This window comes from Mercenaria mercenaria, chromosome 10, assembly GCF_021730395.1.
Source record: "Mercenaria mercenaria strain notata chromosome 10, MADL_Memer_1, whole genome shotgun sequence".
In the NCBI taxonomy this organism is placed as follows: domain Eukaryota; kingdom Metazoa; phylum Mollusca; class Bivalvia; order Venerida; family Veneridae; genus Mercenaria; species Mercenaria mercenaria.
Genome location: NC_069370.1, coordinates 14,065,637 through 14,093,559, shown reverse-complemented (window position 1 = coordinate 14,093,559; position 27,923 = coordinate 14,065,637). Strand labels below are relative to the sequence as shown.

The following is a 27,923-nucleotide window of genomic DNA, read 5'->3' as shown; positions in this document are numbered from 1 at the left end:
CCCTTTTTGAACTTTGAAATTTGTTCAGGTTTTCTTTCAAGTCAGCGTTCTGTCAAAACTATTTGAACTGTGGCTTTGAAACTTTTAACACTGGTTTATCAATATGATATCCATCAGTAGGCGAGAGTACATAACTCTGTCAACTATTTTGACTGAATTATGGCCCTTTTTGGACTTGGAAATTTGTTAAATTTTTCATAGAAGTCCATATTTTGCCTAACATATAACATAACATATTTTCCATCATGGTCACACATTGCCATTTAGTGCAAGACTATTTGATTAAATCAGAATTCACAAGTACAGGAATATTTTTGTGTTTAATCAATTGTTTCTTTTTTCTGAAAATCTATGGTAATATTTTGACTCCATTCTTCAATCAATTTTTCGAATAGTCGAGCACGCTGTCATCCGACAGCTCTTGTTTTCTCCCACATGACCTTCATGAAAATCATTCTGGTAATGTTGGTATGATACAGCTATATTGTATGATAACAGGTGAGCAATTTAGGCCCACCCTGAATTGATGTGTTTTCACAATTTTACCTGCAAACCTTTTCAGTTAGTCCCATTATAAAAAAACATAAATAAATGATCATCCTACCCTGAGAAACAAAGTTCGATTTAAACTCAGCTTAATATATCAAATACTGTGCAGAATTCAGTATATAATCTAGACATTAAGCGCATAGTCTTCGCCTAATATATGCCAGTACATACTTGTATTTCTCACTTTTATCAAGGAAATCACTTGTAGTTACCATCATGAATATACAAAAGAGAAAAGATATTTTGTGGTACGTCTTTGAAGTCACTTCCATTAAGGGGACGCATACTTTGAAATTAGAAAAAAGTGGGTAGGGTATGATAAAATTTACCTGCAAAAAAGTACAAGATTTTGGTACATGAAACGGATACAGTTTCAACTGTTATAAGTACACAAAGGATTGCTCACTAAAACAAAAATGAGAAAAACTGAAACAAGAAAGTTATTGTTGAATTACATAAGACTTATTGTGTACATTCAAAGTCAACCGTTAATATCTTTTGTGCGAAAATTATAGTGCTTCACCTTGTCCAAACATTTATCAATCTCCTACAGATTCTAATTTAAAGAAAGAATGTGAAATAAGTTCACTGTCTTGCTTTTCATTTCGCATATGTAAGCTAAAACACATTATTTAGTTTGTTTACAAAGTAGTGCATAAGAAAAGATACGGTGGTCAAGGAATGCCACATTCCAAAACTTAAAGAGTATATTCCCTTAATACATTAAACATTTATCGTTACAGAAGTCTAGTGGCTTACAATAAAGGCCTAGAAATGTTGCCATTATTAATTTTTAACTTGGTATTCATGAACTACAATGCACTTAAATATCAAAACACATTCAACAAACTTTTGAAAATGTATTGTCTTAAAAATGCCTAAAATAAGGTATGGAATTTGGTTGAGAGGTCCAATCAATGTGTATATGTGCAAAAGTAACATTCTAATCTTGTTCACAAAACTTACTAATTACACAGCAGGAATGTCAATGATCAAAACTTGACGAATATACAGTTATCCTCACTTTAATGTCATTTATAATTTGTCCTTGAATTCTCCATTATACTTTTCATAACTCTGTTTGCACGAGTTGCACGAGAATGCTGTAATTCACGTAAAAAAAAACGGGGTCAAATAAGTTGTAAATGCAATATCATGTAAACGTAATTAATGGATTATGCAGTTCAAGATAAACTATATCTCATAACGTAACGAACATGTATAATGTTGTAACAACAACTATACTTACACTGATTTAAGTAGCAATCGGTTTATAAGTGACTTTATTGATTCATTTTGTGTTTTGTTATTGTTGTCAAAAAGTATAACGGAAGTGCCTCACAACTGAAGCGGAAATCAGTTTGATGCGCAAAGTAGTCCACAGTAAGTAATATTTTTTGATAAATGTCCACACAAATTAATAATGTTCTAATATTAAAGATGAATATCTGAATAGGATTCATTATTTGATAAGAAATTATAATCAGCGACATGTTTTTTTAAAAATCGTACACGTGCTAACACCTTAGTTGTCTCCCGTTGTTTATTAGAGTTACCTTTCGTCCGGCGCAGTAATACATTTGCAGTGAATCGCCGAGAAGTCGTGGGAAAATTAAAAACCATGTAAATAAACTAAAATTAGCCACCTTTTCAAGATGAATTTCAAGTGATCGACATGATGCATTTAACCCGCCTGACCTGTGTAGCATCTTAGATATCTGTTATAAGGTATTCATTGTGTAGAATGTCATGTTATGCCCTTGCAATGCTAATCCCACTCTGATTTTTTTTGTTTACATTTTTTATCAATGAGAAATATGGCGTCCATCCCGAGCTGAAATGACGTGGCGTTAAAATTTTACATGTTTAAGCAAACCCGGTGTGTTAGAAAGAAAATTTCATCCCTTCAACATTATTTGGAACACTGTTATTGTAAAAAACCTGTTTTTTCCTTATACAAAAGCTTAATATTTTGTGTTGAATGTACTTTCAAAAAGACCTCTGTTTTCCTGTTACATTCATAGTACTGCATCCTTATCCACAAAGTACTGAATGTTACAGGTGTCCATCAGTATTATATCAGTTTAAGAATATGTTTTTTATTTTCCCACCATCGATTTCTTGAATATGCACCCCTTCCGCATTTCTGTATGAACTGTGAATGTAGCAATATGCGTCCCCTTAAGACATAAAATGCATTGGCGTTTTTTTTATTCAAACGTGCTCTTTAAGCACAATAAATGTTTTCTATAAACAAACCTAAATTACTTGAAACTATGGAGAGGGGTTGGGAGAGTGGGGGGTGGGGGGGGGGGGCGTGTATGTCGCAGTATCATTTCTGATAATATGACCTATTTAACCTAAAACACTGAGGCAAGAACGGCAATATAAATATACTTAATAAGATTTATTAGCTGTTATACAATTGCAAGTTACAACATGATTTGTTTTAACGTCAAATACTACAACTGCAGAAATTTATAATACTGCATACGTTATTACTTAATAACTAAAATTTTCATTTTTGACGCAATATAAAACATTGCATTACATGAACACATGTTTGTACAAACATCAGAGGCTATCTGCATTTATATGCACAGAATAAGCTAAAAGCACCGCTATTTCAACAACATTTTTGGTTTGAAATCACCATGCAAAAGTCATTTCCGCAGCCTTGCCCTCTCGAACACAGTCACGTAAGCGGCGGCAAATATTGCTGACTATCGACCGACAAGCCATAAAATAAACGTATGCTATTGTCTTCTTGTATAATTCGCATCTACATTGATAGTTCATTATCATACTTCAATGATTTAATAAAAAATATGGCAACTTTTAATTTGACTGATTTTGAAAATGGGAGATCATGCCTGCCGAAACTCAAAGACTGATAAGTCATTACAGAAAACAGTTGTCTACTGCGTTCGCTTATGTAACAAGCCCCCCATTTCAATTTTTTGCCTGTTGCACTTTCTGAAATGTTGAAAATATATTAGCAATCAGTGCACTGAAAATGTTCCTTCTTCTTTCTTCTTCCTTTCGAATTCTGTTGGCACTGGCTTTAATAATTTCGAAGAAAGAGAGAAACTTGTGCTGAAGTTTTGGCGGCTGTGGCGTGGAGTGCTTTCTTTTTGCGTTGGTGTCAAGTTTTACGTCGTCTGTAGGTCCCGAAGCGTCACTTTGGTAGCCGTTTGCGTTGGCGGCTGATGGCATATTTTCACTCACGATCCCGCCTTTGTCAATCATGTTTTGGTCAGTGTACTTTATGAAACCTGAAGGCTTTACCTGAAAAATAAAAAGGCATCATCAGACAGCAACAAGGTTATGAACTTAAAGCCTCTCTTTTCTAGCACATATCACGTGTTTACGTACTTCATCCCATATGAAACGGAAACGGAATATAATATTATAGCCATTTTTGTGAAAGATCATTTTCAACGGATCCAGTTCTTTAGTTATGTAAGTACATAGTGAAACATGTCTCTTTTCTCGCTTATACAGATTTCCATGAAGTTTTTTCCAGTTAGCTTATTCAGATGCAGGGTTTAAGTGTCCTCCTCCCAAATCTGACATGCATACATTTTTTTTCAAGTCTGAAATAGTGTCATTTGTTTTTTCCTCTCTCTTTCCTCGCAAACCTTTATAAAAGAAGCATTTGCGTATGTAAGAGTTTCACGTGGCGGGGATAACTTTTATTTACACTTTCCTATGACTTTGGAACACGGTTGGGTTAAGAATGAGATTAGGTGAACCATAAAACGGTTTAAGCTCACCAGCAGGCCCGTAGCTACACTGAGGCACAGGGAGGCCGGTGCCTCCCTGTTTTTTCTACCAAGATTATGAGAAAAAAAAGGATATGTTTTGAGTCACCATCTTAAAAGGCATAACCGAACTGAGGCACTATTATTTCATTTTAATTTGTTAAACTATTTCCCGCCATTTTCTTAATATCACGAATAATTACACTATACATGACCGTAGCGAGAGACTAAATTTTACCGAGACAGAGTATGTGCGTTTGTTCGTGGTTGTTAGGAAAATTTGAATGGTAAAGGCAAAGCCCCGACAGGCATTAATTTGGAATGTTGTGTCCCACCCTCTTCCATAGGAGGGTTTGTGGGGACTCCCAAAAATATAGGATATATGATATGAAAAACACACATTGTTGCGCTGTTTTTATATTAAAGAGAAAAATTACTCTTTCACTCCGCGATCTACCCCGGGTACTAATACCGATTTATGGTTCGTTTGTAATGTCTCTCTTGCGATGGAGGTCTCGGATGCAACACAGGACTTACTGTTTTGGAGGTGTATGTCTATTCTTCTTGATGGCGCTGCTGATTTATCTCATACGAGTAAAATTAAATGTAAAAATGTTTAAACAATTTTCCCTAAAACCAAAGTTCCTTCTAATGTTGCGCTCATGCTGAAAAGGACATTAGTTTTCTATAAAATAAAAATCTTCTTTCATACAATGACAAAGATGTTGCTACAAAGACTGGATATCAGTATAACTCGCCACAGAGGTAAGAGCAAAATGCGTTTTAACAAATTGTTTGCGGCGTGGAATTAAATATAAACTTCATTAGGTTGAAAAAAAAAATTCAAATCCATATTAATTAATGATTACAGCATAAATGGAGTTTCATCAATTGCTCACGATACCACATGTTCTACCTACCGTCTGCTTCAACAAGAATTTCGCGCTTAATATTCTTCAAAATAAATGGAAAAAACTGCGCCATTCTCCATTAATGATATTTTGATAAAAATGAAATACATATAAACTAGTCTATAATGATAAATCATTAAGTTTCGAATCATTTTGCTTTTGGCACCAACAAATTCATCGATTTATTTTGAATCTTAACCATACTTTGAAATAAATTAGGTTTGAAAAAAGCAAAGAAAAAGATTTATCTTGTAGGAAATTAGACATAAAGTAGCTAGAAAACGTAGGTATGTAAACTTTTCTAGTGCCCCTACCTCCCGATCCCCAGGTTCCGTAAATCATTGCTCCGGCTTTAAGTGTCCAAGTACGAAATGACGATGGGAGGGATGCGAATATTAATTCGGGATCCGAATGTTTCACGAATGAAAAATGCAGTCCTTGTTAATGTTTAGAAATAGTTATTTGGTTGGTTTAACAGGCCTATTTTATCACATATAAAGAACATTTATGTTGAACTGTGATAGACGTATACAGTACATTTTGCCTTAGCGGTCACTTACAGGTATTAATCATTAAGTAGCCAATCAAGAAACTTCGCAAACTGACTATTCTATTGTGCCGAATAAAAAATACTAAGACATTGTTTTGATATTCTTATGGGTAACACTTCGGCTGATACTACAATACTGGAGCTTATTTGAAACTGAATAAGGAAGATCAAAGTTTAAACTAGTATCTACAATGTTTGACATAATTTGTATTAGACAGGCACTATGGATATATTTAAAGTTGTAAGACTTAAAGTGTAATTTTTCTAGTATTATAGATATATAATTTTTTTATTCGTATAAAATATAATTTTGAAGCAATGGTAAGGGTAAACGTGTAACAAGAAGTTATTAGAATTTGACTGGAAACTTATTCTGTCACGCTCTTTGGAATAAAAGGAGCTAAATGCGTCTCTCATTGGTATAAGACACTGTTTTTTCCTATTTTTGAATTACCTTACAGGTTAGAGACCACCAATTGTTTTACCATAGACTTACATTGTAACATTATGGCGTCTACGGCCTTCCATACATCGAAACATGTATATCTAATTACAAGTTTTTCAAGAACTATCTTAGATCTACCAAAATATCGGACGAAAAACATATGAATAGTGATACTTTATTTAAGTAATTTTCGTGTGAATGAGATGACCCCCTGTTTACATCTTTGACATGGCGGGAGAAATTCGTTTGATAAAACTTTTTTTCAATACACATAAAATGTAGCAAATTTTGTCAAAATGTATAATAAAATACTGTAAATGCAGTGAAAAATTATCAAATTTGAAAAAAATAATCACTTCCTGGGTTTGTTTACATGACTGACCAATCAGAACGCACAGACGTTACCTTATTCCCAGGTACAAACTTACCTCATTCCCAGTAAGTTCCCTGTACTTTTTTGAATTGGTGGTCTCTGACCTACATTTACAGTATTATTCGAATGCAGTTATTATGAGCTTTTTCTCTCATTTTGTTTTACAAATGCAATGACACTGCAACTTATGCCCATATTACTAAGTAATGAGATCCAAGCAACTAAAAAGGGAAAAAACACCTTGTGGGTATGCATTTCGCTATTTACATTTGAAAGCAGTTTCACCATTTTGTTTTCATAGTATTTTAGATACTTTTTTGCATTTAGCGGCGTTTAGATTATGACGCAAATGTATCTGATAACATCGATATACTGTTATTTTGATACAGACAGTAGACATTTCTTGACCGGTAACTTGATTCAGTATTATATCTTATAAACCTTTTGAAGATTACTAAAATTTCTTTACTGGCGTGTCTGAATAATGAAACGACCATGAAAGGATATCGAATTATGTTAACCTGGCAGCCATTACTTGTAATAGTGGTAAAACTTTTGTTGGTATTATTAACCAGTATGGTATCATCTACATTTAAGCAAGATATATTTACAGTGAAATAAAGGTCTACAGTAGAAATTATTAAATGAATTACAGTTGTGAAATATTTACTAAGCTGTAGGATTAAGAGTACCAAAATCTGCATTAAGCAAATATAAAACACTTATTTTGACCGTATCCCAGAGTTTCAGATATGCATATGCAACAGAAGTATTTTATCACTCACTGCACTTGCTAATAAATTTCATTAAAAAGTGGAACGTCTTAACTGAACGACTGAAACGTCGAGGTCTGATAATTCTTCAAACATGTTCTCGTGAGTAGGAGACCGAAAAAGATGCAATCTAAATAATTTGCGCAAATGATTGTAACAGTTTTTACGAAGGGGAGGAGGTGGAGGTATGTGGTGTTCGAGACCAAAAAAATCAACCTTGCTACGGTCCTGTATTTTCTTCTGAAATACAAATCTACAAAAATACAGTTTACTAATATTTGCGCAAACATAGGCACTAGCCTCAAACCCTGGCCTGATCTGTTTTATTGCTTCTTTCGATATTTGATAAAATTAAGCCCAGCTCTAGCTGAGAAAAGTCGAGATTGAACTTTAATGTAATTTTAGGTCGTAAGTTATATGTATAGGTTATAGATCATTTATTGAACTGCTAATGCAATTAAGTTTGCCGAAACGGAGCGTAGCATAGTGAAGGCAAACTTAATGCGTTAGAAGTTCAATAAGTGTATCTATAACCTATTTATAGTTGAAACGCCCCATTTCATTTAACTGACCGGTTAAAGAAACAAAAAGCTCTCTCTGAAGTAAACTAAACCACGCCTTCTTCAGTCTCTTGGAATTCATTGGCTAGTCTTATTCTCATGATGGAGAAGTACATGTTTACTACAACTTTATACAAGTTAAAGCATAGCAAAAGTTCCTTCTAGGGCACATCTATATAAATATAAAATGATCATCTTGTAAAATTTTGGTTGCAATGTCTGTTTTATGCTGCCAAAATATGCCAGGTAAGTATTTACGCTAGTTATTTAACATAAATTGTTAAATCCAACAACAAATTAAATCTGTTACAATTTTCAGTAGAGTAAATAAGGCAATAAGACATTGACTCGGTCAATCCATTATGATTCGATGTGTGAATTTGTTGCGCATAATTAGAAGGTCGCAATGGGGTTTGTTTTCACATTTTAACCATGCATTTGAAGGTAACGATAATATTTGGTTGTTTACATTTAAATTTGCTGATATATGTCTATCTTGTCGACTGAATGTACATATGTTATGTTCTTCAAGAATGGAGGAAATAAAAGAATCAATCATCCTCGGGTTAAGTATTATGTAATCCATGGAACACGTTCAGTCAGAGAGCCGCCTCAATTGAGAAGGAATAGTTTAACGTCAGAGGTTATTTCTAAGGTCACGGAGTTTAATTGGCCAGCTTGTAATTACAACAGCTTTCGATATCAGTAGCTCAGTCAAGTGTGACTTACCGAATTAAGATATTCCTTCTCAAGAGAAGGAACAAAAAGGTCATTTTAGTGCCAACCATTAGCAAAACAGCAGTTGATCCAGTGCTAGAAATTTTTTATTTAGTTATCATAAATACATAGTAGACGACTAAGTCTTATCAAGTAGTTTGTGGAACACAATTTTATATTTTTATTCAATGGAAATATAATATGCAGGTTTATAACTCGTAATGATCTAACTGTACAATTTAAGCAACTACATGTATAAATAAAACAAGACAAGGTAGAATCTATGTGCACCCTGGTTTATTTTCAGACCAGTAGAGGTAGTGAAAGGTACAGAAAGGTAAAACTTGAACGTGCATTAAAATGAAACTAATTTGATATTTGAGCCGCGCCATGAGAAAACCAACATAGTGGGTTTGCGACCAGCTGATGCACAGGCTGGTCTAGATCCATGCTGGTCGCAAACCCACTATGTTGGTTTTCTCATGGCACGGCTCATTTATCTATTTGGTCCGTTTATTACATAGAGACATTATTTCTTGTATGCAGTCCCTGCTTTTGTAATTGCTCCGCCTCCTAGAATGTGGGAAATCCATAGTAGGTGGAACAATGAATACTCATTAATTTTGAACTACTTCATGATTAAGTGAATCAGATTCTTCAGTTATGAAACAATATGAAAATAAGTTGGTTACTTTTTTGAAAATCCCTCGTTTGTCATTGGATAAAAACGATGTTTGAACTATAAAGTGTAGTATCGTACAATCTTGAAGAATACATTGTATGTAATGTAGCAATGGTAAGTGTATAAGCGTGTAATTAGACTCCACACCGCTGACCGAAAGAGGTTTAATTTTAAATCGGAAAATTGTTTCGCTACTCTTCGTGGTATAAAAGTAGCTAAATGCGTTTCCCATTTCTACAAGACGCTGTCTTCAGGCAATCTTTTGAATTTCACATCTTCCATTAAATCATTTCATTTACAGTACGAAGCTGCTGTCTGTTTCTATTATTCGAACGGAGTTATCAGGTGCTTTTTATTCCTATTTTATTTCACAAATTCAATGACACTCTTGTGCCCGTATAATGATCGACATCCAAACTAAAAAAAAGGCATAAAAACTTACTTTGCGGCATTCACTAAGCTTCATACATTTTAAGATCATTTTTTCCCACAGTATTGTATATACTGTTTCATTTAGCGTGTTTAGATTACGATGCAAGTGTAACTTCATGACTAACTTTTTTGACTGCAAAACTTTATTTAGTATTATATTTGGTAAATCGTTTGAAGATTATTAAAACTTCCTTTCTATACTTGCGTGTCTGAATCAAGAAATGATATCTTAATATGTCAGCCTGACATATTAATATGTCAGCCTGACATATTAATATGTCAGCCTGACATAGCCTTCAGTGCTATACTTAGATTTTTAATTTTAACTACAGTCAAACTTGCTCGAGAGACCACAACCTTCACAATGCTTCAATGACTCAGATAATAATCCTACCTTGCATTCATCCATACATTTGTATGTCACAGCTTAGTGAAAAGTCATTTCAATATAATGTTTATTTTCATGGTAAATATTGAATAGTTTTTCTTATTTTTTATATATGATATAATTATGATATGGTTCGAATAACATTATATCTAAATTTCAGATTAAATAATCGATCTGAATTTATTTTATTAGACTTACAACATTTTCTGATATCATACAATATGCATGTATCTTACAATATTCCGCCATTGAGAGAAGTTATTCCCGCAATAATTATCAATAGCTTGAAAGGTAGGACTATCTGCAGGAGCGGCTACATGGAAATTAAAAAACATTAAAACAACATGCTCAAAATGATCAATTCAAGATTTTTTGGTCTTGCATATTATATATGAGCAACAAACATGAATTTTTCAATTGCTTTTCATAATTTAAAAATTGGGTACTATCTCTATAATATGAGACCACTTGCATTAAGATATCTGAAATGCGCGCACCGACTATGATACTGAAATATCTCACAAATATCGGCACATAATTATAACGTCGTGTCGTGTTTTTACGCTGTTGTCATATAACATACCTACTCGAAAATGAAAACTGAAGACATATTTGTCACACCCCATATAGCTCCCTTCGGATATAGCTTCCCGGGGAGCTATATATACTTATAACGTCGTGTCGTGTTTTTACGCTGTTGTCATATACTAGTAACATACCTACTCGAAAATGGAAACTGAAGACATATTTGTCACACCCCATATAGCTCCCTTCGGATATAGCTTCCCGGGGAGCTATATAGCTCCTTGGGACAGAGGAGTTGTATACGACAAACCCGAATATGACTCCTTATACATGGAAAAATTAAAATACTATAACAGTACTGTTCGGGTAATAAAAAACATGAATATTTGGCAGAGTGTCAATTTGATATACGATTTTCCACACCACTTGGGAGACAGGTGGGGATTTTATTTCTCGTGGCATTCATACGTATGAGCTAGAGAGTGAGAGTACGTAAGTACACAGTCCCGAAAACGGATATAGTTAGTCCAAGAATCGCCAACATGTACAAGAAAATAATAACTGGCAATTTAAGTTAGAAACATGGGTTAAAATTTTGTATCTGGTCTAGCAAATATGACATTGAGCCCAAATACATACTTGATCATACTGTGACAGGCACTAATCTTCTGTACTATGTGACAGAATTATCAAATTTGGAACAAATGTTGATTAGGTGTACCTGAAGATTTTAGTTTTTGTTTGTCGGACTTGACGAAATAAGGTAGTTGCCCCAAAGTTCCAGGACTGTCCAGAAATGTTGACAGGCAAATAGTGGTTTAGTACTAGTTATGACCCTTACATCAGAATTAAGGCATCATGTTTGAAATATCTGACACTATCTGGTCTTTAAAAATGCGACATAACGAAATGTCCTAATAAATAAGCCACGTGGTCCATGTTGCAATAAAAACCCCGAGGAGCTATAATTATACGGAACAAAGCTACAGGTGTTCCAGTTACAGCTCCAGTTTAAGCAATGGAGCTATATACGGAGAATATAGCTCCGCAGGAGCTATATACGAAAAGGTGCCCCGAATATAGCTCCCCGAGGAACTATATCCGAAGAGAACTATATCTGATGTGACACATATTACTAAACCTAGATTAGACACTACTGGAAAGCCTGGTAATTCATACAGCTGAGGCAAACTGAAAGACGGAGACTAAAGATAATAAAAAAAAAACTACCGAGGCAAATGAGGCGGAAAAATGACCAATGCAAGTGCATCGGTTGCCTCAATAGTCGCTACGGCCATGCTATATAGCAGTTTTCGCACAACCTATGCGCCCGTTAGTTTATATTCCAGTTTACACTGTCGCTGTCAGTTGGTTCATGTTCTTGCGAAAGAAGTTTTATGTTATGGATACCTAAATAAAACGTGGCGCTTATCTGACTGAATGTTGATGTATTTTCTAAATTGATTCATTTTGACATTACAACAAAATGAAGTCTTGCAATCATGAGGTTTTGTTCTTAACACGCCTTTGAACATATCATTGCTAAAAAGTCACGATTATAGATCTATGTACAGCATCTCAAAACTTCGTTATAAGATTTCTCTCAAAAATATATGGCCACTTAAAAGTAAAGAACTTATATCAGATACACTTATTAATTGTTCGTAAGTATGGAATCTTCCCGTTTACACCTTTTTATATATAAATATGTGACATTTTAGATTTTGATTAACTTATAAGTACAACTTTATGACAACATTTGATCTTTTAGATCTGACATGTGATACGCACCATTTATCCAAGTGCTGAATTTCAAAAATGTAATATTATTTTAAGAAGATTGACAAAATATATTATGTACTAAGTACATTAATTTTGTAATACATTTCTGTATTGTATTTGTGTATGCATAAACTGTGTTGCTTCTTTCAAATTTTCGTTTCACGTCAGCCATGCTAAAAAGATTATACATGAACATATATACATTTACTCAAATGAAGATGTAAGAACCAAGCAAACATGACCATATGCCTTTAAATTAGCGTTTTGGAGTGACAATAATCGCAAATACGTTGGCTACTTCAAAACGCTTATTTTTCTATAACTATATTAACTAAAATGTACGCGAATCTTTTTAACGTCATTTATTTTTTCCGAAATCGGTATCTTAAAAGTAACAAAAACATGTTTGAAATGCAGAAAAACGCACGAAATGGCACCCTCGAAAAAAAAAATCCAGGGGAGCATGCCCCCGGGCCCCCTACCAAATGCCTCCCTATTTTTTTACCTCTGGCTACGGGCCTGACCAGTGGTGGTTTTGCCACTGACCGTTCTATGGCAGTGCCCAACTGTGTTCCTTTATTTGTTTGTTTTGTCCTTGTGTATTAGTTCTGCGTGTGTGTTTTGGCGTATGTGCGTGCGTGCGTGCGTGCGTGCGCGTGTGTGTGTGTGTGTTGATCGTGTGCGCGTCCGCGTGCTGGGTTTGCGTTCTTGGAGGCTGCGTTTTTAGAATGTGGCTTTCCCTGTTGTATAATCTTCCTTATTTGTTTTTCTTTTCTTTTTTTTGTAATAGCTCAGGAAAGACCACCAAATCAAAAAGCTCTCGATTTTCTTTTTGGTCGAATCGCAAATTTGAAAATTTACAAATTTACAAATTTAAAAGGTGACATTATGTTAAACAGTGATTCCTGCTCAAACTATATCAGATCTATGGCACCATATGAGATATACTTGCGAAAACTTGTCCTTTGATGAACATGCCCTCGGAGTTTCCCGTAACCAAAATCTTGGATCCATCCCAGACTACGGAATCAAACAAATAAAATGAATGACTGATATTTTCAGAAGATACATCTTTGTCTAAGACACAAATGACTCATCGGTTACTGACACTATCATTTTTTGCAGAATTCAAACGGCGGGCTTGAAACATATACCTTTACTGTTTCATGCTCCAAACTGAAGATTTCACGAGGATACCAGACAAATTATGACTTTTGTAATATGCGCTGTTAACGAACCGTAAATACTTACGTTGTTCACTTGCTCGCACGTGACGCAACATGCGCTTCTGTCTGATGAACAAAGCGCCTGTCTGTTGTTGTATATATTCGAATTGGGATTTAGAAGATCGCTGCATGCGTAGGAAGACTTTTCCATCATCATAAACGTGTCTTCACAAACTATAATAAATATTCTAAACGGTTAAAAGATAACATATCGTACATTACCAGCCCTCTTTCAAATTATTACAAACAACTTAGTTTATTATTTCGGCTCTTTATCAGGAGTCATAAACAGGAATGACAGTTTTTTACACAATCGTTTTATTTATTTTTTTATTTCATGTATTACAGTGGAAATTGAAAAACTAGTATGAAATATAGTTTACAACGAAAAGACCGTATGATTGTTCTGTCATAGACAGACGGGCAGAAATATGGCAAAAAAAACCTTTGCAGTTACATATAAATAACAGAAAACAATTTGTTTCACATGTAAGATCATAACATGGTACAACCCTTAACTCAAGATCTTACATTTTCATTAAAGATTATGCTACTATTTGATTGGGGTCGACTCCAGATTTTTGCTATCAAAATACAAGTTTGTTCATATTATGGTCGTAACCTTTAAGTCTGCTACATTTATAAAATGGACTGGTCCATCATTCAGTTTGGGCATTATTATTTATCATTCGAATGGGTGTTCACTAAATATTTACTGACTGAATAGCGAAAGTGCTTCTTGGTCTGCACTGGCCGCAAAGGCAGAATCACTTGCCGCCAGCTGGCTACAGGTAAAGTCAAGAAAGAAAAAAAACGGTAACGAGTTTGTAATCGGTTCCGAGTTGCCTTATCAATTAAAACTGTCCAACCATCCAGATCAATACAACACGTAGGAATTTGTACTTAATGTCCGTTTATATATTAAAGCTTTATGACTAAGGTAAACATTTTTTTTCAATTTTGAACGGAAAATTAGTAAAGAAAGGAAAAAAGAAACGACCTATCCTCCTGTGTTTCCGTAACAAATAATCTGTTAGTAACTAAGTTTCAAAGCCTTCTGTTATTAGTTTCTGATATCTTGAAATGTTCTTTTTTTTTCTTTGCAGGCTAGTCCCTTTAATATATTGCATTTAGTACTCATTCGATTAAATATATTTCGATCTTACGTTGAAACAAATACATATATAATGAGCCTTTGTTGGAATACAAGACACGGTACCTGCTCTTGCAGTAGTTGTTTCTATTGATCCAGGCTGTCTAGAGCTTTTAGATTCCTGAAAATTGAATAATAAGACAATTCGACATTACACGTAGGAATTTTTTTAATTAAAGAAAAATTATATCCGTCTGGTCATATCTATAGGAACAAAAACATTAACATACCAAACGGACTCTGACGTGAACACTTTTTCGGTGCTATAAGTACATTTATACCACCACAGCACAAAATCAGTCCTTCATTATTTTTTTATTTGCCGAATCGATCTCAATTAAAGAAATTGGTACCAAATACACAAAACATGCCGTTTGACCGAGAGTAGCACAATGTTACGTCACTAAACATGCCTTTTGACCGAGTGTAGCACAATGTTACGTCACTGAACATGCCCTTTGACCAGAATAGCACAATGTTACGTCACTGAAACGCCCTTTGACCGAGAGTAGCACAATGCTACGTCATTGAACGTACCCTTTAACTGAGACTGGTATAATGTTAAGTCTTTAAATGTGCCACAAAACCAGAAGTGGCTAACTCTAAGGCCACCGAACGGACCTTTTGACTGAGACCGGCAAAATGTTACGTCACTGAACGTGCTTTTTGACGGACTGTGACAAAATGTTACGTCACTGGATATTCCTTTCATCTGAGACTAAATGTTACGGAACCGAACGTACTGGCAGGTACGTTTGGTTAAACTGACAATGCGAATACAAGGGTATGTCTTCTACATTTTTTCGAAAGATACTTTACGATACTTGTACGTGTAGTATAGTCTTAATAGAATATTTGCCGGTGTTCTTCAAAGTGCGTTAGTCATAAGTTGATTTATTCATTACCAATAAATTTAAAATAAATGCCAGTCAAAATTATTAAATGAAATCTCAAATGTTTTTACTCCAAATAATGTGACATTTTTTCACGTAAAAATGCGACAGGGTGGAAAGATGTTAATAAGATGACTATTTTTTACGATATGAAATATTGTAATTTTTAAGTTTTTTATCACACTAAAACCTACGGGATCGTAAATTAAGTAACCAGATTGATTAATTAATTACATTTCATTTTCTACTTCATAATTTAACACGGTGGTTTTATCAATGACCTTTCGCCCACACATCGCAAATGTTGTCTGTCCAAACCATGTTAGAGTAACTAAATGTATGTACATTGTGTTATTATGATTACCTCTGAAATGATGTGGCAGGTTCGTTCACAACCGCTAGCTAATCCATTACACAGAGTATGTCTAATTTTGTACGTAGACCTTGACTTGTCCAACAGCCAGCTGCATTTTCCAATAGCACTGTCAGCAATCCACAGACAGTAGTTCTCACATGTGTCTGAATATTTAGAGAAAATTGGAACTATAGGAAAATTTTGTTTAAACTTTGGTAATACAATAAAAATGTATGTACTTGACGTAGGAGTGGTGATTATTATGCAATACTCGACAAACGTTTTCTACTCTTGAAACGAGACCTACGACACACTGCTATTACACAAGTGTATTATCAAACAATGCTCGTGCAAATCAAAGGATATATCAATAGTTCTAATTGAAGCTAAATGTTTTTTCCAAGGCTTAAGTTTTGTTCCCGGGGCCTAAATTCAACAGAGAGTTATTCTGCATATATTATTTGCAATACAAAAAGAAATTGTCGAGTAGATTTTTAATAAAACTATTTTTGTGGGCAGCGAAGCGTGACCACAGATTTACCATACCAAACATTTACGGTCAAAAAGCTTATCCGAAGCCGAGGAACAAGTAGTTCCATGTCCTCAATAACTTTTACGTAATTCAAGTCTGTTTAACTTTCAGAAAGCTTCTGAGATTCAACTTTATCAAAAAATGCATTGCTTAAGTACATATTTGCCGTAATCTATACTTTATAACAAAAACAACTCAATAACTTGAGAATCACTTGACCCATAATATTGAAACTTAATAGGATGATTGGACATGTAGAGTAGATGACCCCTGTTGATTTTGGGTTCACTCGATCAAAGATCAAGGTCACAGGGGCCTGAACATGGAAAACGGTTTACTTGAGAACCACTTGACCCAGAATTTTGCAACTTCATATGGTGATTGGACATGCCAAGTAGAAGATCTCTATTGCAGCCAATCATTAGTGTCTCTTTGTCTTTCGCTCCTGTCCTCTATTGACTTCTTGCCTATTACGTCTATGCATTGGGGGAATAGGAATACAGGAGGGGTATATTGTCAATATTAATGTTTGATGATGGATGTCGGTCGGTCTGCAGACAAATCAGTTTCCGGATGATAACTGGAGAACGTTTGGCCCTAGATCATGAGATCGGGAGATTTGTCATGACCAGCAAATGACCCCTATTGATTTTGAGTAGGTCAAAGGTCAATATCACATAGACAATAGAACTTTTTTGCCAGAGAATCAATAAACTTAAGCTAATTGTTCATGCCCATTAGCAGAAGCTGTCAACCGCTGCCCACATCAGTTCTCTCAATGCTTTGATTTAATAAATGGGTAAGTTGAAGGTCCAATCTGTTACCTTTATATTGTGCTGGCGTAGTTTCTTCGTTTGACGACTGAACAGGTGTGGCTGTTGTTGTTGTTGACGACAGCTCTACAGTCGTCGACGATTTCTCACTCTGTGAATAAAATTTATATAATTTCTCATTTAAAAACAAGCGTATGAATATGAATAATACTTCTGTATCTATGTATATATAATAAGCATTTGTAAACTTTAAAGATAAAAACTCTCCATTATGTACAGTAAGAGTATTAATGTGTAGTAATGAGTATTGATGTAAACGTCAAAAGACAAGCATATTAAAGGGGTATGTCCAATGTTTCTGTTATTTTTCTTTTCAAATTTCGGAAAGTGAATAGATGTTCATAAAACAACACGATGCATTTTAGCGAGCACTAGTCAGTAAATATACTGAACAAAACAGCTGGACATTACGATGGCGAAAAGCGAAGTGCGGCAGTACAATGGACTGTCACCATAGTAATATCGCGCTTCGACACTGTACTAGCTGTCTCGTTTCGCCACCGTACCATACGTACTTTCGCGCTTAGCATTTTTGGGGAGCAGCGCTGGTATTACATGGTATTTATGAAGCACCGTACCTATGACGTGTTAATGTTTTTGAAAACTTACAAAAAAAACAACAAAAATGTCTAGAATTTACAAATTAACGATAAATAACATAAATAGAATATCGCACTACGTACCCTGTCGAAAAAGGTTAATTGATACTTGTAAGAGATTTAACAGTTTTCTGATGAAAAATAAAAATCTACACCTCTTTATTTTGATAAATGATATAACATTTATCTGTTTTCCAAAATCACAACTTATGGTGTCATTTTCAGACTTTTAGAAAATGTAATGTGGAAGTACAATGAATATGATCATATCTTTGCGTAATGTGATATTTTTGTAATTTTGACTTGTTTTTCACAACATGATTGTCAGATCGTACGCTTAAGTTTAGAAAAGTAAAAATAAGTAATTTTTAAGATATTGACAAAACAGCAAACTGCAGATTAGCTATTTTGCTTAGTATATACATGTGTACTCTTTTCCTAATAAAACACAACTACAATCTGTAAAATATCTAACATGATATGGTACGTAGCACATAATGTTTTTTGCTGTATCTGATACCATCATTTCATAACTTATCGACATAAACTTCGTTTATGGGTCTAATCACTTTATTTATTGAAAGTCACGATAATAGGCTGTAAACCTGCAACAAATCTGTATATCACTTTTTCTTCTTTTCTTCTTCTTGTTGTCGTTTCTTGTTGTTTTTTTTCGTGTGTGTGAGGGGGGGGGGGGGGGGCGGAGTTGAACGGGGGGGGGGGGGGCTGGAGATGGAGGGCGAGGGAGTCAGTCAGCAGTATTTTAGTTATGGAACGACGAGCAGTTAACCTATGCAGTGATTTTTTAATTATGTACTAGTACCAACCTGCTATCAATAAGTAATTGCCAACCTCCCCACGTGAATCAGAGCTGAAGGATGAACGAGTTTATACACACAATGTATTTTATCAATCGTCAAGGAGAGCATACGCCTCGTCCGGACCTCGCCTGGGGTTCAAACTCAGCAATTCATAGACCTGCGCTTTCCCCAATGAGCTAAGAGAACGGACATAAATCTCTTTAAAAATGTTGAAATAATTACCTCTTGTCGAACTTTCTCGCAGCTTGCACAGCAATTAGTCGTGGTTTGTTTGCAGATATGTTCCCTGTCTTTGTAAATTCCAACATGTTCATCCTCTGGATGATATTTTAGCAATAATGAGCAGTTGAAATACCTCTCTGCTAGGTATATTCCATCGACAGGGGCATCTTCACAGCTTCAAAAGATTATTCATATATTTGTCAAATTTTACATTTGTTCTTATGATTATAGCTCATACAGTTGTTATGCATAAGAAGTTGTTAGGGTGAAGAAAAGTTAAGTATTAAAAATTTTGAAATCATTTTAGCCGGGATTCCACCACAGTAACTCAAAGCTACAAGTACTACGTACCTGATAAAATATTGTGAAAGGAGTGTGCACGTGGAGATAAATCTATACTGATGCCCACTTCAAAGAAATGTTTACAATTATTCGCACAAATATTTGCTTTATTGGTTTGTTTACTTACAATGTGTCGTATTTTATTAATACAAAATGTATATCTTTTACGGGTATAATATTTCTTCTTCTTTTATAAACTACACCATAATGTTAAATTGAGTATACAAATTTATCAATCATCAATATGCCGACAGATGTTTATATCCATGTTGTACGTTCGGCTAGGATGACCGTCAAAAGAGCGTCAGTATAAAATGCATTTAAGTAGGAAATCTGGTTTTGGTTTTAACTGTATTCTAATAATAACATGTCTAATATTCAAATCAGCCTTAAAAGTGTGTCAGTTTATTTTCAAAAACGCACGCTTCATGGGGGGTGGGGTGGGGGCAGCAAAATCATAAACAAAAACGAGATAAATACTAAACATACATTTTTCAGTTTCAGTATTTCTGGTCAATTGCTTGTGACTGACGACATGCTTTATGAGCACTAATACTTACTTAGACACTGGAGAAACATAAACTGAATACGATTTGAATTTTTGAAAAGTGATTCAGACTCAAACAAGTGATTCAAACAAGCGTTACATAAGAAGCTGAACTCGGACCAGTATGGTTTTCATTCTTTGCCTGAACTTGCCAGTTTTGTTTCTTGCAGATATCGCATAGCCACTGCTGAACGTCGGGCCAGTAAGAGTAGAGATGAATCATACATACGGGAAAAAATGAGACATGAAAAGTATAGAAGTTAAATAGTTCTCTTAAATAGTTCTCTAAGTGTATGAATTCGTTGATGATACAGTCATTTGCGAAGCTGCGACGAAGGTTTTACATAAACGAGGATTATATTGGCCCTATATCTTTCTCCTGAGTTGCTTGAAACTTGACACGTACTGCAGGACAAATAATTTGGATGGAAAGAAAAGACATTATAAATATTGAATAATAACGTTTGTTTCAATTCTACCTCCACTAAAAACAATTCCATTTGATTTTCTTTTTAAAAATAAAGATTATGGTGACATGGGCTGTGTCCATTCGCTTTTGTTCGACATTATTCCTACCAGATAGTTAACGTTTTAGGTATACTGTATAGAGTACCTTAATATTCTGTTACATGTTTGACAACAATCTGTGAGTGGCATTCTACAGTGGTACTTCCGGCTCTCGTATATACCGATGTGTCTATCCTCTGGGTAGAAGTCGCGCAGGTATTTGCAGTCATAATGGGTACCAAGAAGTTCAACTCCCGTGCCGTCTTTATCTCCACTATTACAACTCTCTAGCGCCTCTAGAATCAGAGAAACAATAGAATCAACCGAGGTAAATAGTTTGAAAATACTTAGAAGATAAACACGACTGATACAGAATAAGAGAAGAAACGGTGGCCTTTAAGTATAACATAAACATGCACACAAACAATACTACTGAATATATCAGTACCTTGCTTAATGTCTAATTTTGTTACTCATCATGTGCTCTTCATCACGTGTCCTTCAGAAGAACAACCGCAAAGAGACCAAATATATAACTATCGGTGGATATAATAAAATCCAGCTAAAACTTTAGTATCGTAAATTTGATTGTCGATTAGTTGTTAAGCCTGATAAAATTCTGTTAAATATGTTATTGTCTTTCTTGCTTTTGAAGCTTATCAATCTAAAGCTTAGATGTCAATATTGTAATTCTTACAGATACATACAGTAGAAGCAGAGACAGACACAATTTTGCACATTTGTTTTTCCATGGTTAACAACTTAACACGCATATATTTTCATACATGTTTCAGTCTTGTCCTATATCCTCAAGGCAGTAAAAATACAAAAAGAGGATTTCTCTCCTATAGATGTTTCGCTTTTTCGTTCTATTCAAATATTCTTACTGCATCTTCCAGAATTTCGGTCACGGCGTGCATGCAAAAGATTAACGTATTTATTTATACATTTTTCAATTCTATCATAACATCAAAAGGCTCAGATTTATGCATCTTATAGAATTCTTATCTTCTAAAACCTTGAAGTTTTGATACACATTATTATCTTTTGTATTACTTTTTTTATTTGATTTAATTTAAAAGTGCGTATTCTTGACCCATTTACAAGGCTCCCTTTATCTAATTACTTTTCCGTGTATATACACGTGATTATTATTATTTGAGAAACTAATTTGTAGTTGAATAAAATCATTGTTTGCAGTTCAGATTCGAAAAATTATATCGCGATATGATAGTACGCACAATGGTTTTATTCAAGAGCAAATCACATTTTGAGATACGTTATTTCGATTCAAACCCGTTATTATGTCTCGCCAAATGTTTATCCTTCTTTTCTAAAGCGCCGCTGTTACGTAATAATCGAGACTATAAAGGGTACGTGCGTTGCGTGATACTAGTAATAAGCCGTCAGTAATTAGGTCGAATATGTGCTTCCGTGGTGGAGTCGAAAGAAGCCCATAATAAATAGATCCTAATTTTCCGATTTTTTGCGCAAATTTGTGTAGAACGAGTGCTTTAATCACACTTTTTCGCTACTAGAATACATTCTGCATGAAATGAGACGGTTTTCACGTTCATACAACCCACATGGCAAGTTTTGCAGATCGAAACCGGAAGTAGGTGTTTATTGCGCGAAGGGGAGCAAATATGCGCCATTTTTAGGGCAGCAGACAACTGACTGGCATTTCACTCGGAATTATTCAACCCCCTATTTTCTTTTCATTTTTTCGTTAATTTGTGATAGAACTTTCATGAAAAATTGGTGTAGGAAAAAGTGATGTTCTCTAAAGATACGTAAAGACGACATGAAGTTGTCGTTTTTTATATGAAACAAAGAAGGATTTGAATTACTGACCTTTAACCTACTAGTAGCACACAGTTGCCGTATCAGCGTTAGAATGCACCTGTTTAGAAGTAACTGGGTGCCGTTTCGACATTTTTTTAAATATTAAATTCAGCATATTCCTCCTATAATGCGTATTTTACATTTTTGATATTTCTGTAACCTTTTTGTCTCTTAAAACCTTCAAACACGACCCTTGATGTCCATTTTTAACTGAAAAAAAAAAACGATTAACAAAAACAGTCTGACGGACGTGAAATCACGATTCATCAAAAATGGACGTCAATGGTCGTGTTTGCAGAGAAAAATGTTACAGGAATATTAAACATGTAAAATAAGCATTTTATAAGAAACATGCAGAATTATACATAAAACAAAATGTCGAAACGGAATCAAACAACTTCAACTTAAGCACATTCCACTTTAATCCGATTTTACGCTATTTTTCCCGTTTACGCTTTAATGTTATAAAACTTAAATATGAAATAACATTTTCGACTATTTTCGCTTAAGCCCTCTACAGACGGTAGGTTTTTGCTGTACAACACTAATTATCTCAAAGATGTACAATTTTGAAATTGTACATTTTTCACATACAGACAGTATTCCATTGCCATATAAATCACAGAGATTTACCTAGTAAACATAGTGCATCAGGCACTGAAAAGAATGTAACTATTAATAATAAAAAAATATTCACCTTTTTATGTCCAACGAATTTGATTACGCATGACACAAATGAGCCATGCCATGAGAAAACCAACATAGTGGCTTTGCGACCAGCATGGATCCAGACCAGCCTGGGCATCCGCGCAGTCTGGTCAGGATCAATGATGTTTGCTTTCAAAGTCTATTGCAATTAGAGAAACCGTTAGCGAACAGCATGGACCAGACTGCGCGGAGGCTGGTCGGAAACGCACTATGTTGGTTTTCTCATGGCGCGGCTCAAATCATTTAACTCTTCAGTGTCATCCTTTTACCATTATGCATTAGAAGCCATTTTGTATTCAGATTTGTGTTTATTTTTTGGGCAGTTCTTTCTGGAAATTCATTCACTTGCCTCTTATCAACTAATTATTTACCAATTTGTTGCTTGTCAACGTGGGTGGTACGTAAGGCAAAACTTACGAAATAGAACATGTCCTAAAGTCCTCTACAGACGGTAGGTTTTTGTTGTACAACACCAATTAAATTCAAGATGTCCGCCAAATATTATCGTGTGTATGGTGCTATTCCTTCATTTCGTAAATCTTAAGTCTTGACTTACAGATTAGGACATGTTCTATTTTGTAAGTTTTGCCTTACGTACCACCCACGTTGACAAGCAACAAATTGGTAAATAATTAGTTGATAAGAGGTAAGTGGATGAAATTCTAGAAACAATTGCCCAAAAAATAAACACAAATCTGAATATAAAATGGCTTCTAATGCATAATGGAAAAAGGATGACACTGAAAAGTTAAATGATTTGAGCCGCGCCATGAGAAAACCAACATAGTGCGTTTCCGACCAGCATCGTTTCCGATCAGTCTGGTCCATGCTGTTCGCTTACGGTTTCTCTAATTGCAATTTACTTTGAAAGCAAACATCATTGATCCTGACCAGACTGCGCGGATGCCCAGGCTGGTCTGGATCCATGCTGGTCGCAAAGCCACTATGTTGGTTTTCTCATGGCATGGCTCATTTGTGTCATGTGTAATTAAATTCATGGGACATAAAAAGGTTAATATTATTTTTTATTATTAATGGTTACATTCTTTTCAGTACCTGATGCACTATGTTTACTAGGTAAATCTCTGTGATTTATATGGCAATGGAATACTGTCTGTATGTGAAAAATGTACAATTTCAAAATTGTACATCTTTGAGATAATTAGTGTTGTACAACAAAAACCTACCGTCTGTAGAGGGCTTAACGAATATCAAATTCACGTTTCAAATTATTATTTATTTTTTTGATAACAAGACACATAATTGTACACTGTTAAATTAACCCTATATTCCGTAATCTTGTAGTGAAGATATGATGGGACAGATTACAGCATATTTTTGTATTCCATTTGTCATAGTCATTTTACATTTGAATTGAAATATCGTATGCAATTCGGGATTATCTGGTCGCACTGGCACCAGATCAGAAAGATTGTATTTCTTGAGATTTGTGTCCGTTCTTAGCTACATACATCGGTTATTTGCACAGCATTTACTTACATAAACTCACAAAAAAAACTACCTGCTTGAACTGAAAGTTAGAAGAATACTTCATCTGAATGAGAATTTTTTAAAAATTTATTTAAAGTTAAAGAAAACACATTTTGCGCCAGGTTACCGGCATACCTAGCAATTTATCATATGCAAATGAAGTTGTTTTTGCTTATAAAAGGCAGCAATGTGTAAATAATTTCAAACTTTTACTTATTATAGAGTTTCGTATATAAAATACAAATCTGATCATCTCTTTATACGTCTATAATTAAATCAAGGACACTTTTGTGCACTAAAATCATCAGTTATATAAATTATCCTGATTTACAACGAATCATGTAAAGCTACAATCACACTGCCCCGGGCGGGCTTGCGGATGAGTTCCGGATAGCACCCGTAATCCATCCGTAGAACTCCTAACTCAATCGTAAGTCATCCGTTGTATCTGTTCAGAAATCGGGGGTGGGGGGGGGGGCGGGGGAGGGGCGGGCATCCGGGGGCAAGGGTACAAAGTTTTGAACATGCCCAAAATTTTGCCACGGAAAATATATCCCTAAGGAATCCGTAATAAATCCGTGATAGTTCTGAAAAGATCGTAACAGATCTTAAATAATCGTAACAGTCCGGAAGACAATCACTGTGGTGAAAATATGCGAGCTATTAAGGATTTATTCTGGTTCTAATAAGGTTAGTTAAGGGTCTATTACGATTGATTTAGAGATTTATAACGTAACAAACAAGTTCGCCAAACCCATTTTTTTCACACATCCCTAGCAATCCAAGAATGGGAATCCGGAACTCACCCTCAAACCCATCTGGGACAGTGTGATTCTAGCTTTAAGAAAACACTTCGTGTATGTAAAGGTAGTATATTATCAACATCAAGGTATTACACATATATTTTTTTTTTCAAGTTACTACAACATAAATATACTTTGGTTAGAAAAAAATATGTCATACTTTTTTTCACGCCATTATGAAACGACGTTCTCTAAAGGATCATTTACTATAAAGAACCAAAGAGCTAACCCGCAGTTCCCTATATTGCAAATAGTTAAAAAAAAAAGAAGCTAAAAGTACATTTCTTAAATTAAGGGGACAGTTAGATCGATATATAAAATGTTAATACATCAACATTTCTGTAGTATTTGATTTCGTGATTTCGTACAAATATAATTTTATGCATTTTAATACCAAAGCCCATTTTTAAAAAGTCTCAAAAGCACACATTAAAGATGCCCTTTTAGACAAGGAATATGTTAACAATGCATAGAATAAAGGAAGCAAAAAATTTGATTCTTTTACAAGGAAATGTTTTGTTTTGATGAGTACAGTATATTTTCAATATCTATCAATCAACTACGAGGTATTACACATGTATCCTGTTTATCCTGGTGTACAACTACTTTAATGTAAATAAAGTTCGGTTATAAAAAATGACATTTTTACACGCCAGTACATATGAGCCGCGCCATGACAAAACCAACATAGTGGCTTTGCGACCAGCATGGATCCAGACCAGCCTGCGCATCCGCGCAGTCTGGTCAGGATCCATGCTATTCGCTTTCAAAGTCTATTGCAATTAGAGAAAGTGTAAGCGAACAGCATGGATCCTCACCAGACTGCGCGGATGCGCAGGCTGGTCTGGATCCAATCTGGTCGCAAAGCCACTATGGCGCGGTTCATATATATAACACCTAAAAATATAGTGAAAATAAAACTGATTAATTGGAAAATAACATACATATATTTAAATAAAATACCTGTAGACAGACTGAAATATCCAAGCACTATCGCAGCTAAACTACCGATCAACATTTTCACTGTAAAATGACTTTTGCCATTAGCAAAGAGATAAAATTCAAATGAAGTTTTAAAACGTCTATCAATTGTCACGGCACACTAACTTATATGTTTCTCCACAAAAAATACATTACGATACATTTTATTAGAAGATTTTAATTGAAAAAAAAAAAGCCGAGAGTTTTTTTGTTTTTTGTTTTTTGTTTTTTTTTTTTTTTTTTTTGTCATTTAACATACTCAACTGGATATGTAAGCGAAACATCGCTATTTTGGGGAAAAATTAAAATTATCCAACAGGGATTATCGTCCACCATCAGAATTTTTAAAATAACATTGTTTTTAATCTACATTAGAACGCTGTACCTTTTCACACTTGCCGTTAAAGCTAGTGTTTATCACTCATCTCCATGTAATTTCACCAATTTGACCCAAACCCTATGAATTTTAAGAAGGTACAACGCCTAAGCAAATTAATGTTTTGGAACAGAGAAACAAATTTAAAACTTTTCTCATTATTTACGGTCTTAATGAATTCTAGAAGCTACATGCAAAAAGGTTACTGTTCAACTTATAAATGCAACTTTCTCAAAATAATTACGATCACCAGAACACAACCGAAGAACAGACAATGCCTCTGCACTTGCGGGTGTCGTGCTTTATCGCACAGTGCCATGCATACAGTACGGTACAGAAAAGAACACTGCAATGCAATGCAGTACAGTGCAGTTCAGTGCAGCGCAACGAAGTATAGCACGGCACAACACACCCGAGTATGATAAGCACAATGCCGTATTGAAAAATCGGTGCCGTATAGAAAACATGCAAATATCTAATATATCTCGTTAAAGATGTACTTTAAAATCCTTGGTAACGTGTAAGAAACGAAAACAAAAAGCCCATATTATTATTCTTTTTATCACATGTTAGCTATTCCTGTCGAAACATAAAACATTTCTACTTTCTTTAATTACTATAAACAAGTCAATTTGACCAACGTCTCCTATTGTAAACGCACCGACGTCAAAGCTTTATTACACTAGTGCATTATCATTTTTATGTAATGGCTTTATTACACTCCCGCGACGTGAAACATGTGATAAATACATTTATTCTACTTTTTAAATCTCTTCTCGTGTCGTCAGACAATTCTAGTTTCATATTTCTGCAAGCATTTGGGGAAGGAGTGCGGGAGTGGGCTTTTTGTTTTCGATTCTGAACAAAAAAGAAAAGACTGTCACCAGAAACCACCACCAAGACCGTTATCATATTTATAGACATACTTATTACATTTATCCAGACATAATATACATAAAGAGGCCAATCATGAAAAAATAAGGTTTTGCTGGTGAACTAGGTTAGGCCTAAACTAGAATGTGTCTGTAGAACACAGGGTGTGCACCCCGTCGGTACATTTGTCTCAAATAAGGGGCAATAATTCAAATGTTGCAGTGTTAATGTGGTTTAGCCTAAACAAACATTTTATGAAAAGGATTCATTATTCTAGGCCATATATTTTTGAGCTACGAGCATCACAAACAAAAAATCCACTATTTTGGCTATTTCAAGGGCCATAACTCTGTAATAAGCCCAAA

The 27,923-nt window shown here is 34.8% G+C and overlaps 1 protein-coding gene across 1 annotated transcript; it reads right to left on the bottom strand.

The window, feature by feature from the left end:
• Nucleotides 1–2,937: 2,937 nt before the first annotated feature.
• LOC128559776 (uncharacterized) lies at nucleotides 2,938–26,491 on the bottom strand. The gene is made up of 8 exons (XM_053552287.1): nucleotides 26,292–26,491; nucleotides 20,588–20,777; nucleotides 19,086–19,260; nucleotides 17,435–17,534; nucleotides 16,088–16,242; nucleotides 14,897–14,951; nucleotides 13,703–13,851; nucleotides 2,938–3,837 (listed from the first exon to the last, which is right to left on the bottom strand). Exons 1-8 carry the CDS (start codon nucleotides 26,344–26,346, stop codon nucleotides 3,502–3,504), a joined length of 1,215 nt encoding a protein of 404 aa, XP_053408262.1. The 5' UTR covers nucleotides 26,347–26,491; the 3' UTR covers nucleotides 2,938–3,501.
• Between the last annotated feature and the right edge of the window lie 1,432 nt (nucleotides 26,492–27,923).

Coding starts and splice junctions, on each gene's coding strand:
- LOC128559776 (XM_053552287.1), bottom strand. CDS start 26,346: ATGTTGATCGGTAGTTTAGCTGCGATAGTGCTTGGATATTTCAGTCTG. Junction 20,778..26,291: donor ATATTTCAGTCTGTCTACAG/GTATTTTATTTA, acceptor CTCTGATTCTAG/AGGCGCTAGAGAGTTGTAAT. Junction 14,952..16,087: donor CCTGCCACATCATTTCAGAG/GTAATCATAATA, acceptor TTCAATTTTCAG/GAATCTAAAAGCTCTAGACA.